Source organism: Galeopterus variegatus, unplaced genomic scaffold (assembly GCF_000696425.1).
Source record: "Galeopterus variegatus unplaced genomic scaffold, G_variegatus-3.0.2 Scaffold1016, whole genome shotgun sequence".
In the NCBI taxonomy this organism is placed as follows: domain Eukaryota; kingdom Metazoa; phylum Chordata; class Mammalia; order Dermoptera; family Cynocephalidae; genus Galeopterus; species Galeopterus variegatus.
In genome coordinates, this window is record NW_007727127.1 from 222,548 (window position 1) to 236,688 (window position 14,141).

A 14,141-nucleotide genomic window follows, 5' to 3' on the forward strand; every position below is an offset into this window, starting at 1 on the left:
CTCCCAAGCGGCGCACTGTAGCAGTGCGCCACCGGGCCGGCCCTACATCTTTATATTTAAAGTGAGGTTTTTGTACATAGCATGTAGTTGAATCTTACTTTTTTATCCAATATAACAATTTCTGTCTTTTAACTGGTGTGTTTAGACCATCTGTATTTAATGTAATATTGATATAGTTGATTAAATCTACCATTTGTGTTGCACAAATCCAAATTTCTTCACACTCTTAAGCTCCCGTCTTAGGATTGAGTGTAAATTTATGATTAGTAGACCTCTCTGGAAGATAGTCACTATCATCATCCCTGCCTTTCCCCAACTCCAGGCTCTGAGAGGAAAACTTTGTTGATTTCAGGGAAAGCAAAGTGAAAAGAAATTTGGGAAATGTACCATTGGTGCTCTCTACTACAACACCTTGGCTTGGATCAGAGAACTCAGAATATGTATCAGACCTACTCCACCTACACTCCCTTCTTATTAAACATACCCACCCACAGACCAACAAGCAGCAACCCAGTGAGAACTCTTGTGATGTACACCCAGTGGTGAGCTGGAGCCTGCTCATACCAGCTGGTGAGAGCCAACTGTTAACTTTTCAGGAATTTCTCAAGCTGTTTTTTTTTTTCTTTTTTGTCTTTTTCCGTGACCGGCAACGGATCGCAACCCTCAGTGTCACGCCCGTACCAGACCGGGACCAGCAACGGGATCGCAACCCTCGGCGTTGCGCCCGCACCTCGCTCAGCCAGTGAGCAGCCGGTCTGTATGTGGGACCCGAACCCTCGGCGGGAGCACCGTCGCGCTCCCAAGCGGCGCACTGTAGCAGTGCGCCACCGGGCCGGCCCTCAAGCTGGTTTTTAAACACAGCCATTATTAAAACTTAATATACAAATTTACAATTAAATAAATTATAAACAAAAGTGATAAATACTCAAAACTCATGACTTCCTATTTTATTACATTTTACTATTATTTATGCTCTTAGGGTTATTAATGTCTGTTGCACCTGTGTAGTGGAAGTATTTTACAATGGAATGCTACTTCTCTTTTCTTCCCAAATGTGTTTGGTGATATCACACTGATAGCTTGAAATTGGCCATAATGGAAGTATTTACACTATGGAAATCAGTATAAATTATTGTTTTGTTTTGTTAATTGTCTAGACCAGGAGTCAACAGACGTTTTGGTAAAGAGCCAGAAGATCTTTTAGACTTGGTGAGCCACATACGGTCTCTGTCACCTAGCCTTCTCTGGTTGTCACATCTCAGGCTGTATGAAAACAGGCCACAGGCTGGATATGGCCCACAAGCCATAGTTTGCCAACCCCTGGTCTAGACTTAAGAAAGTAATAAGAAAAATGTTAATAGAACAGATAAAACTCAAAACTATCATGTCTATAGTCATTACACTGTGAAGAGCACCAAAAATTAAGGGAATATTCTTCCCGTTTTCAAAACCTATTGCTCAATTCAGCAAAGAAGTCACTCACATTGCTGGTGGCCAAGTGGAGTTCTGAGGTGGGTCCTTACAGTTTCGCTTTTGTCATGCTTGTTAACATGAACAAAAATGTAAAACAACATTGGAACTAAACTCCTTGGTCAATGACAAGAGTGACTTCTTTGTTGAACTAAGTAGTAATCAAGCATTTATTCATAGTCTTTTCATATATTTATTTATGTTTGGCAGCTGGCCAGTACGGAGAACTGAACGCTTGACCTTGGTGTTACTATTCACCATCTTGATTTCGTGACTCTATTGTTGTGAATTATAAAAAACTTACAGTGTGATTTGTAAGAAAGAGCAAATCACACTGGAATTATAGGTGTATGGAATTTACAATAAAGAGTACAGTATATATTTCATTGTTACTTATAAATCATGTTCTACACATCCCTTTTATCAATAAAATTCATCATAAAGTTACATATGTGTAAATGTGTATAAGGTTTTTTAAAGAGTGCATTGTTAAGCATTTTTAGCATGCCCATGTGCACATGTGTCTCATGCTGAGCTGACTGTCATTCATGGATGAGAAAATCTGAACAGGCACATACTTGTAGAGTTTGAGTTAGACGAAGGTGGGTGAAAAGTCTGGCTTAGCTGGTTGACAGAGGGAGATGCAAAGAGAGAATAGTGGAGAAGAAATGTCAGAGACAGAGCAAGCCCCTCAGTTCCCGCCCTTCCCACTCTAGTCCTTGTAAGGCTCACCTCTAACTTTCTGTTCCTAGACGCCTACAAGTTTGCCTCCCATATCCTTCCAAAAAACTTCTCTTAACATCATGTAAATTGACTTCCTGTTTCTTGATAACCAAAAGCACCCTTCTAAGACAGTGAGCCACATAAATCTAGGTTATTTGAATTTTCTTATCCTAGCCCCGGAATTTACCAAATCTGACCTTCTCTACTATATTTTTAAATTAATTACTTTCTTTAATTGACAAATAATTGTATATATTTATGGAGTACAATGTGATGTTTTGATGTATATATACAATGTGAAAAGATTAAATCAAGCTAATTGACATATCTATCACCTTACCTCCTTATCATTTTTTGGTACTGAGAATGTTTAAAATTATTATTAACTATGGTCACCATGCTGGGCAATATATCACTAAACTTATTCCTCCTGTGTAGCTGAAATCTTGAACTCTTTGACCAACATCTCCCTTTTCCCCATCCCTGGTGGTATGCACAGCTAAGTGGGCTCTGGAAAACCCAAAGCAACTCACAGAGCAAGTCATTGGTGAAGAGTTACAGGAATGTCCAGGCTACAAGATCACTTGGAAACAACCACCAGAGAGACCTTAACTCATATATAACTTTCTAATTAGAGAGTCAAAAAGCCCTAATACTTGTTGGAATTTTTTTTGTTTTGTTTTCTAAACAAATTAAAGGTTAAAAAGAACAGTTTTGCTTTCTGGCACAATGTAACCTCTATAAGAACAGACAAACACCCGAACTTTTGTTTGAATCCCGTAATATCTGGTGTTGGCCTTAAAAAGTCTCTGTGTACTCTGTCTTGTTTCTGACTGAGAATGGGCTCCAAACCAGAATCTGAATTATTGCAATGCCCAGTGGAACCAGGCAAATCATACTAAACATAGCATCATGAAGATCTAATAGTACACTAGGGGGAAAAAAAGATATAAAACATAGTTTTTCCAATGGCTTCTTTTCTTATTAATTCAGAGCTATTTAACAAAGGTTTCAGAATGCTTTTATCTATGAACCCACTTAAAAATAAATTTTATCAAATAATTTTGATTCTTTCAAATAATTGAATAATTGAATAATCCCTACCTTGCAGTTGCTCATACCAGAGGAGGTTGAAATGTAAACTTGTGACCACAATGCCTATTGAAAAGTGCTGGGCATATACAAAGCACAGGCATACATGTGTGTACGGGTAATACTTGAGTCTTGAAATTACCGTCCAACAGGTTTTAAACAAAGCAATAGGATTTAAGCATTCATTTCTAGTCCTAAACTTACTTCAACACAGTTAGAGGTTACAAGAGGAATCCAGGGTTAATAATAATATTCAGAAGTGACATGACCTGGTTTTCTGCCAAGAACTTTCATTAAGCTCAAAGATTCCTATAGTTCTCAACTATATTCCAGATAGATCATATTTTTCATTTAAATTTCACACACAGTAAAAGGGGGCTCCTGATTATTAGGAGGCTGATTATCCAGTCGGCAGCTTCTTTTTGGTTATCTGGGTTATCTATAATAGCATCTCATTAATTCGGCCAATTGAGGAAAGATGTGGAAAAGTTAAACTGTATGACACAAGAAAAGGAGGCAGTTTGTTACATTTTCATACTAAAACCAGTTGCTATTACCAGAACCTACGTATCATTTATTCATCTAAAAAAACAGGTACTGTCTGATTGTCAATGTGGTAGGCACTGGGCTAAATACTGGCTGTTCAATAGTAGGTAAAACTGATAGAGTCCCAAGGTCAAGGGTTCAGATCTCCATACTGGCCAGCTGCCAAAAAATACAAAAAACAAGAAACAAAACTAATAGAGTCCCTAACCTTGTGGAGTTAGCCTCCTACTGCAGGAGCAAGATCTTAATCAAATAATCACAAATACTTTTGATTTAAATATGATTATATAAAACAACTGTAAAAAGTGCTGTGATGGAAGAACTCAAGGTATTAGATGAGAGCTCACTGTCAGAGGGTCTGACCTACACTTAGCAAGTGAAGTCCAGAGAAAGCTTCCCAGAGGAAAGGGTTTTGGAGCCAAGTACTGAAGAATAAGTACACATTAACTAGAAGGCCTCTGTCTAGAATCATGTGCAAAACCTCCAATCATCGTTAGCTCTTCCTCTAAATGCCACAGCTGGGAGTGTCCTTGGTGCTCTGGACTGGGCTACCTTTGTTAGGTGTGGCCATCCCTCCCACCTGCTGTTCCTCAAGACCACCCCTCATCTTGAGCCCTATTTGGTGTAAGAATGCATTATTACCTACCGGCTCTTTGTTCTTCTGCCACTATTTTCTGGGCTCTGCGGTAATCACAGAGGCCAGGGTCATAGGCTGGACCACCCAAAACATGCTGACTAGAAGTAGCAGAGGAACACCTCATTTCTAGGGGCATGCAGTGTTCTGTCTTACCAGCATTCCCTCCCTTAAGAAAAATCCTCTCTCCTCTTCTATAGTAAGCCTGCTTTGATCGTTAAGACTTGGTAGAGTCTGACTGCCCCACTCCCACCCCCAAGGTCAAGCACATGCGCAGACCCAATCTGAGAAATCCATGCAGCAGGGTACAACTGCCTCAGCAATGGGCTCGTGACACGCACGTCACATGGAATGCCTTTCAGCATCCACCTGGGGACTTTTGCTATTCTACTGGTACAAAAGTATGTGTTTCCTCACAATCTTGAGCTACTAGGCCAGTGAAAACCTGGAGTTATCTTGCTGCCACGTGGTAAAAGCTTGCACCCAACACAGAGGCAAAAATCAGAGAAAAAGTTCCTGACACCATTTGAGATCCAGCTCTGCCTGACTTTTCAGTTATAGGAGCCAGTAAGTTCCTTTTTTATTTAAGCCAGCCTGCATTGGATTTCTGTCACTTGCAGCCAAAGTAGCCTGAATAATGTACCTTTCCAACTGACACTGATGCCTAAATTACTGTAAACGGGCCGCCTCTGACTACTCTAGGGAAAGGATTCAGTGATTTCTAATTGGTGATGACCGATAAGGACGCAGGAGGTTTGAAAGAGCTGAGCACATATTTCAAGAACGAGAGGGCAGGTCGTGATTGTACTTTTGAACCCGATGTTGAAGGTGCTCATAGGGATGACGTTCCTCTCACCAACATTGACTGTTCACTCATTGGAAACACAAAACAGACTAGATGGGAGAACTGGGCCGACAGTGGGTACAAGATACCAGAAATGTAATGGGACCTCAAGCTCCTCTTTGAAGCAGCAGACATCACACATGTTTCAAGCACAAAAAAGAAAGGAAGTGGCCAAATCAAGACCTTTAAACTGGGGAAAACCCCACAAAGCCATGGCCATGAGCTCCTAGTCACGAAATGATTACAGTATGTGTTCAGAAACCCAGTGCTTTGTGGAAAGACTTGGTTTCTGCTCGGCCCCGAGGTGCTCTTTTTGTCTGAGTGTTTGGTGAGCAGCAGGAGCCCATTATCCTTCAGCATTCTCTAATTATTACAGATTCCAGTTTCAGAAATAACAAGAAATTTGATTCCAGCTGCAAGGGTTCTTTCTGGGAGATTTCCGATCTCTGAGATGGCATTGTCTTTTTCTCCTTTTCCATGGAGAGAGGGGCATGGGGAACACCCATGGTCATCTGCAGAGGCAAAGCCTTATGTGAGCACACTGACAACACTGCAGAGAGAGCTTTGGGCTGAAGTTCAAGGGCAGCCAGGGCAATGAACAGTTAAAATAAAAAGGCAATTTGATAATTACCATGTTGTAGTCCAAGACCCAACAACTTTTAGGCTTACCTTGTTATTACTGAAGTTGCAACCATTATAATGGCTTCACACTCTCCAAAGCACAAGTGAATCCCCACAATTTCACTGACTCTCTCGATGCTCTTCAAAGATTTCTTTGATCTTTCTGCTCTTTCTCCTAAAATGTTATTCTAAGCTGAGATAGATGCCCATGATTTTAGAGAATATCTTTTCTTCTCTCACATGACATTCATTCCACTGGGATGTGAATACACCTATTGGCTAGTTAGGCTATTGTGTTTGCAGAATGTCTTCACCTCTTACTTCCCACCTGAACAATATTTTTTAATGAATCTCTGGTAGAAAAATAATTCTTGTTTTTGGCAGCTGGCTGGGGATCCAAACACTTGGCCTTTGTGTTATATAACACCATACTCTAACCAGCTGAGTAACTGGCCAGCCCTACAGAAAAATAATTCTCATGCCCTGCTTATGCTTTCATTCATTCAGCAAATATTTATGGTATACTTACAGTTCTAGGTGTTTGGGATACAAGAGCAAATAAATTAACAATGATCCTTGCCCTCAACAAAGCTTATATTCTAGTGGAGGCAAAGAGATGATAAACAAATATATCTAATATATCTTCTTATAATAATAAAAATTGCACCTCTGTCTTATGGAAAACTTTTTACATCCAACTTTTTTCTCACAATCTTCTATTTTCAAAAGGAAAAATATCTTCTGCCTGGAGGTAATGCTCTGAAATATTACAGTCTGATGCCCTTTAATTCACTTTCTTAGCTTACACTTGCTAAAAAAAATTTGTAAATTTAGCTCCTTAGGTAAAGGGGCCATATAAATTATCATACTCTCATCTCTAATCCTATTATATTTAGGACTTTCCACATCACAAAACTGAAGCAAAGGCTGGCTCCTTTCCACTTCTTTTCCCCTATCAATATCAACTCAAAAAAAGGATAAAATGAATAAGGTTGCTTCCTGATGGCATCAGTGAAATAACTTCATGGTCATTAGTGTAAAAATAGGCAATCCGTCAGTGGACTTGCCACCAAAAATAGTCAATAAGCATCCCTGCAGAGAAAAGAGGAGCTCAGGATTGAAAAGGCCAAAGAAACCTAAATAAGGGTTACATGGAGGTATAGTCTCTTTTGAATTAGGGTCAAGGAAACTTAAATCTACATAAACTGTTGCTACCTCAAGAACAGAGAGTGCATTTCTTCCTTCTAGGGCAGCCTGATGAGTACCTGTTAAGTATAATAGTATAACATGTGTTGCAGGCTTACTATGTGCCTGGTTCTGTGTCTTAGCTTGGACTGCCATAATCAAAAGCCATAGACTGGATGTCTTAAACAACAGAAATTAATTTTCTCACAGTTATGGAGGCTGGAAGTCTGAGATCAGGGTGCCAGCATAGTTGGGCCCTGGTGAGGGCCCTCTTCCTGCCTTGCAGAGAGGAAGCTATGTCCTTGCATGGCAGAGACAGAAGAGAGGAGAGGGGAGAGAGGAGAGGGTAAGGGAGGGGGACAGCTCTCCAGTGTCTCCTCTTATAAGAGTGCTAAACCCATCATGAGGGCCCCACCCTCATAAACTTGTCTAAACCTAATTACCTCCAAAAGCCCCCATCTCCAAATACCATCACACTGGGGGTTAGGGCTTCAGCATATAAACTTTGGGGAGGCACAGTTCAGTCCACAGCACCCTGACACCTTTATCTTATTGCTATTAATTTTCACAACAAACCTGAAGAAGACAGGTTAGACTGGTTAACTGAATTGGCCAAAGTTACAAAGCCAGTGAGTTTGGAGCTGGGGCTGAGATTTTTTTACCTAGATATAAACTAAATAATCTCTCCAAGATATAACCGTACCTCTAATATAAATTTATCAGAAGGAAAAAGCTCAGTTTTTAAGAAGGTTATGGGTTGGCCAGTTAGCTCAGTTGGTTAGAGTGTGGTGCTAATGACACCAAGGTCCAGGCTTCAATCCCTATGCTGGCCAGCTGACAAAATTTTTAAAAAGAAGGTTTTATACTTTCTATGAAAATGAGTTAAGATTCTCTTCACTGAAAGGCAATTTGAGGGCCGGCCCGGTAGAAGTGCGCCGCTTGGGAGTGCAGTGGCGCTCCCGCTGAGGGTTCGGATCCCATGTGGAGACCAGTTCCCGCTCACTGGCTGAGCGCAGTGCGGGTGCAACACCAAGGGTTGTGATCCCGTTGCCGGTCCCAGGTACGGGCGCGACACCGAGGGTTGCGATCCCGTTACCGGTCAGTAAAAAAGACAAAAAGGAAAAAAAAAAATAGTAAAAAAGATAAAAAGGAAAAAAAAAAAGGCAATTTGACAAATATCAAGTACACTAATAGCTTAATATTATCACACAGCTGTTGTGAAAATATAAGGATATAATTCCCTATAGACCTATTTTTCTTTGCCAGAGGTTGGGGGATATTGTTAGTATTTCCACTTATAAAGACTAAATGGAAAAAATAACAGTATAATATTTCTCCAAAAAAAAAAAAAAACCATAAGGTTAATTATCTCTTCCTTTGGACATAACCTTGTCATCAGATGGTCCCTTTGCAATGAGATATTATGACCATTATTTACAGAGAAAGAGAAGTGAGCTATGGAGAGGAAATCAACATTATTGATAATTCTGTGGCAAAACTCAGGATGCACACTATCGTGTTCCTTTGAACTGCTAGATAGAATTCCCTCCACAAAATTTTACATCACAGCCCCATTTCTGACATACCATCAGGAAACTGATTTACCTTCAATCATAATTTTGGGGGTGAAATGTTCTTAGTAATTTAGAATGCTACAAGTGCTCATGTTCATTACAGTTAGCAACTAGACTCAATTTAAAGACCCTTGTCAGAAGCTAACTGATAATCCCTGTATTCATCCTAGCAACCCCAACAAACATATACACTTGTATGTATACAATTCTTTGCTGTTCTAATATTTTGCATATGTTTTTAATCCTATCTTTCCAGCACTGAGGAAGGGGGAAGCTGTGTCTCAACAAAGTTCAAAATCTGAGACTCAGAATACAAGGAGTGGAAAAACTCTATTTTATGGTTTTCCAATTCTAAAGTTGCAATAAAGCCAATTAAGATCTTTAAACTTAAAAAAAAAAAACCAGAAGAATACATGGAGTGTTCCAATTGATGGATATTTCTAGCTCTTCTGGGGACCCTACAGAAGGCTGCGTGAGCTCTACAGAGGAGGGGTTATTGTTTTTTCCTTTTCAAGACTCTATGCTTCAATGGCCTCATAGGTCAAGAATATGTTAAAACATTAATAAAGAAATTTACTATAAGCATTTCAGAGCTATGCCAAATCAACAGTATGATACAGAATTGATACTTTGAAAGAACAAAATCCACCAGTAAGCATAATACATAAGATTAGCTCATTCTTCCCTAGGTAACCTAATCTTTAATGCTGTATAAAACCACCGACTTAGTCCTAATATGAAACAGAGGTCATTAAACAAGCAAGAAAGTGTTCTTGCCTGAGAATTTCCAGGATGTTGCTATAGGAAATTTCAATCGAAAGCACTTGTTTTCTTTTCTTTTTTTTTTTTCCTTTTTGTCTTTTTTACTGACCGGCAACGGAATCGCAACCCTCGGTGTTGCGCCCGCACCACGCTCAGCCAGTGAGCGGGAACCGGTCTCCACATGGAATCCGAACCCTTGGCGGGAGTGCCGCCGCGCTCCCAAGCGGCGCATTCTCCAGTGCGCCACCAGGCTGGCCCGAAAGCACTTGTTTTCAAAAAAGTTTTAAAATTGATTTTAGGGCCAGCCTGGTGGCGCACTCGGTAGAGTGTGGCACTTGGGAGTGTGGCGGCGCTCCCGCTGAGGGTTCGGATCCCATGTAGAGACCGGTCCGCTCACTGGTTGAGCGTGGTGCAGGCGCGACACCGAGGGTTGCGATCCCGTTACCGGTCACGAAAAAAGACAAAAAGGAAAAAAAATTGATTTTAATGATTAATTATATATAATTAAACACCAAGAATATTTTCATTTAACTTAAAAGACAAAGCCTTGGGGTTATTTTTTATTTGTATATTATTCACCTGAAACAATTCATTGTGGATCTGCTTCTTTGCTAGAGTTTAAGACAATATTGTTTATTATGTCATTAAGAGAAAAGTCACTTCCTAAACTTTCTTTGCAAATAATTTTGGAAGTATCTATTGTGAGCCTTTCAGACAAAAGACAAGCAAAAGGAACGCTACATATATAACTTTAAAAAATACTCTTATAGGGGCTTCTGGTCAAGATGGCAGAATAGACGGTCCCCAGCATCACTCTCTCTCACAAATCAACCAATTTACAACTGTTAAAAAGCAACAAGAGCCAAGCTGGGGGCACTAGAGCTCAGGGGAAGAGGAGGAGAGACCTACGGAGTACATGAAGGCAGGAGAAACTACGCTGAGAGAAAGAAAGGATCACTCCTACCATTTCCAATCCCAGCCACTCCAAGGCTGGAGCTACTGAGCACATGGAGCAAGAGCTGGCAAAAGCCATAGCTGTGCCCTTCCTATGAAATTGCTTGGAGGCAGCAGGGGAGAAGAGGGCCTTGGTAGCCCTCAGGCCAGCAAGACCACTAACAGGGTTCCTGTGGACACACATATGAGCAAGGAGCCACAAAAACTGAAAAAAGGAGCCACTCATCTGAGTGATGTCATTGCAAGGGACTAGCACACAGCCTGTCCCATGGGACGTGTTTGGAGCGTGGGTGATGGGGGATATGGGCCCATCAGGAGAACGCTGGGGCACAGCAAGGACAGCTGATCTACCCCCCAGTCGGCACAGGCCCACTCATTGTAGACTGGTCAGTAATATAGAACTGCAGGGGATGCAGTCTGCTGAAAAGACTCAGGTCCAGACAAGAGTTTCCACACAACCCAGGTGTGCCAGACCTCGCAAGACCCAGAAGTACCTACAAAGTCAACCATTAAAACCTGAGCTGAACAAAAAGCCTTCCCCAGAGAATCAGAAGCAAAGCAGCAATTTAGCTCAACCACGGGACTCAAGTGCTGGTCCCCACAGGAAGTTCCCCCATTTTAGAAGTAAGCAAAGGACAACAAATTAGAACCAGTGTAGAGTTTAAGTAGTGGAAACAGCAAACAATCCAACACAGAACTAAAACAAAAAACAAAATACCCACAGATCAGAGAAAAAGTTTGATATTGACTAGTAAAGGTCTCACTTCACCAAAGAACACCTATAAAACCTAGAAGGACCTGACGCCCTCTGGGCTCCCAAGCCAGGGAGCGGGGAAGGCCAGGGGCCTCAGCCATGCCCCCCAGTACCCACAACCAGCCCAGCAATGACCACCAAGCCACTTTAGGAAGTGCCCCAGGCTCCCAAGCTGGGGGGGCAGGGCCGAGGGCATTGGCCACACCCCCCTGATACCTGCACCCAGCCCAGCAACAACCACCAAGCAACCACAGGAAGTTCCCCAGGTTCCTGAGCCAGGGTGATGGGAGACCAAGGGCCTCAGCAACACCCCCCCAACACCCACAACCAGCCTAAAGATGACCAAGCCACCACTGGAAGCCCCCTGGTCTCACATGCAGGAATGAGGGGGGTGCCATGGCCTCAATCACACCCCTCCTTCCTCCTTCTCCCACCCTCTTTCCTTCCCCCTTCCCCTCTCCCCCTCCCACCCAACTGCTCTGCAACAACATCTTAGAATGTAAAAATAGATGGAGCCAGGGACCGACCCCTCCTCCTGCAACCAGGCACATTGCCACTGTCATGGGACCCACCCAGGGTCCTGCAGCATGAAGTGGGGACCAACCCCTCCTCCCACATCCAGGCATGCCACCACTGCCACAGGGCCCACCTGGGGTCCTGAGGTATGGAGCCAGGGACTGGCCCCTCCTCCTGCAACCAGGCAAGGAGCATGCCAAAAACACCACTTCCATGTAGGTGGCCCACCACAGCTACCACAATAGCCACAGCTGCCACAAAAGGGGCTAGATGCCACAGCCACTGTGCAGATGGCCCACCAGCCACTCAAATGCATTGACACAGGGATAGTCACCAGAGAAGACCTAAGAAAAGAAGAGGATGTCTTTCTCCACAAAGCCCATTCCAGAGTAACAGAAGAAGCATCTACTGTACGATAATAGTGGGGGACCTGAACACACCTCTCTCAGCACTGGACAGATCATCTAGGCAAAAGATCAACAAAGTAACTGTTACTTTTTTAGAAGGAGAGAAGAAATCTAGGCTTATCAGAGGTGGGAGGGAGGAGGGGAAGGAGATGAGGAGAGATTGGATAAGGGGCATAAAGAATAAGTACGATTTGTAATAATATACATGCTAATAAAATTGATTTGATCAACATATGTCAACATTGAACCCCCAAAATATGTATAATCAATTGATTCAATAATAAATAAATATAAATAAATGTGAAAAAATAAAAATAAATACTCATATATATAGCAGATTGATCACAGTAGGCTATGTTTTAAGTAATGAATTTTAAGTTTCCAGCAATGTACCCACTGATGACACTGTAATTCAACAAATAAAGTGGCAGACTCTGACTACTGGTGACAATGTATCTTTCCATTCCAGACTCTCCTATCAAGCAGCAGGAATTTGGCCAGGACTATAGGACAGTGCTGCCACATGGAGTCAGTACAGTGACTGCATCCAGAATCAAGCAGCTGAGGGCCAAGCGTGGGTTCCTCTTGCACTCGGTGTTTACCTCAACCCTTAGCTCACTGTATCAGACCTGCCCATTTGCCTCACTCACTAAGGCCATGTGACCTCCTTAGGGCAGAAAGATTATCTTACAATTCTTTATATCCCAGCTCCCAGCTCAGTGCTAACACCTAACAGGTACTCCATAAACATTTGCTGAAGAGAGAATGCGAGCATGCTCAGTTGGCCAAATGGAAGAAACTTTTTCCTTAATAATCTAGAATTTCATTGTCATTGTTTATGCTTTGTGCAAAATGTGGACTTATGTTGCAGTTTAATATGAGTTACATTTTAAAAATAGTTAAGATAATCCATTTCTAACCTTGCTACAGAAGTATCTTATCCTAAATAATTAGAAGAGATTTTAGAAAAAAAAAAAGAAGAGATTTCATGTTGGTTTTCTTGCCCATGTACCACACCTATAGATCTCTATTAACAACAAGCTTGACCATTACATTTACTGGATGGTATATCCTTAGGTCATTAAGAAGTAAATACATGTATTGAGTGAAGTAAAATAATCTGCTCTGCAGAGCCAAAATTTCTTTAACTGTATCAAGGAGTCACAGAGCATCATTTGAAAATGGCAGGGAGAAGAGCCATACAGTTCTGCATACTGTATGCATATGCATACAGTTCTGCATATCTGAGCCATACAGTTCTGCATACTGTATGCATATGCATACAATTCTGCATATCTGAGCCATACAGTTCTGCATACTGTATGCATATGCATACAATTCTGCATATCTGAGCCATACAGTTCTGCATACTGTATGCATATGCATACAATTCTGCATATCTGAGCCATACAGTTCTGCATAGTAAGAGTAGAATAATCTAATATTAGAAAACTTACTTGAAACTCTGAAGTTTATTTCAAAACAGACATTTTTGCTTAATTCTTTACACCGGTGACTCTCAAAGTACTTTTTGACCATCAAACCATATTCTGCTAAGTGTATGGATTGTCTCTAGACTTCAGTTGGACACTTTCAGATCAGCATTAGCTATGAAAGACCACCAGATGCCAAACATTAAATTGCCACTCCAAGATAAATGATACTTGAGTGTGATGTGCCGACAGTATCATGAGACTAGTTTGCCAATGTGTCTGGTTCCTAACATGTCTATGGCTGAGCCAACAAGAACTAGTCTCTAGCCTCTGTTTCCAAGGAAGTCAGTCTCTAGGTTCCCCACATTGGCTGCACAATGGAATAAGTTAAGGAGCTTTAAAAAATACTGATGCCTTGGAAGATGGCGACAGGTCTGGAGCGGCCGTGCCAGGAGACAGCGCGATCCTGTGAGCTGTGCGCTGTGATACCAGAGTATTGATTGCATTCCCAAGAGCAACAAAAGGCGAGTAATTCTTTCAACAACGATCCTACATCGACAAACAAGTGGCAGCAGGTTCGAGGTTTTGGGGCCGACACAGAGGAGGACTCCTGAGAGCACCCAAAC

The 14,141-nt window shown here is 41.8% G+C and overlaps 1 protein-coding gene across 1 annotated transcript in view; it reads right to left on the reverse strand.

The window, feature by feature from the left end:
• Positions 1-2,991: 2,991 nt before the first annotated feature.
• LOC103591722 overlaps positions 2,992-14,141 on the reverse strand; it is a 38,234-nt gene continuing 27,084 nt past the window's right edge. The window contains 1 exon segment of the mRNA XM_008574233.1: positions 2,992-3,124. Within this exon segment, the coding sequence (XP_008572455.1) occupies positions 2,992-3,124 (133 nt within the window).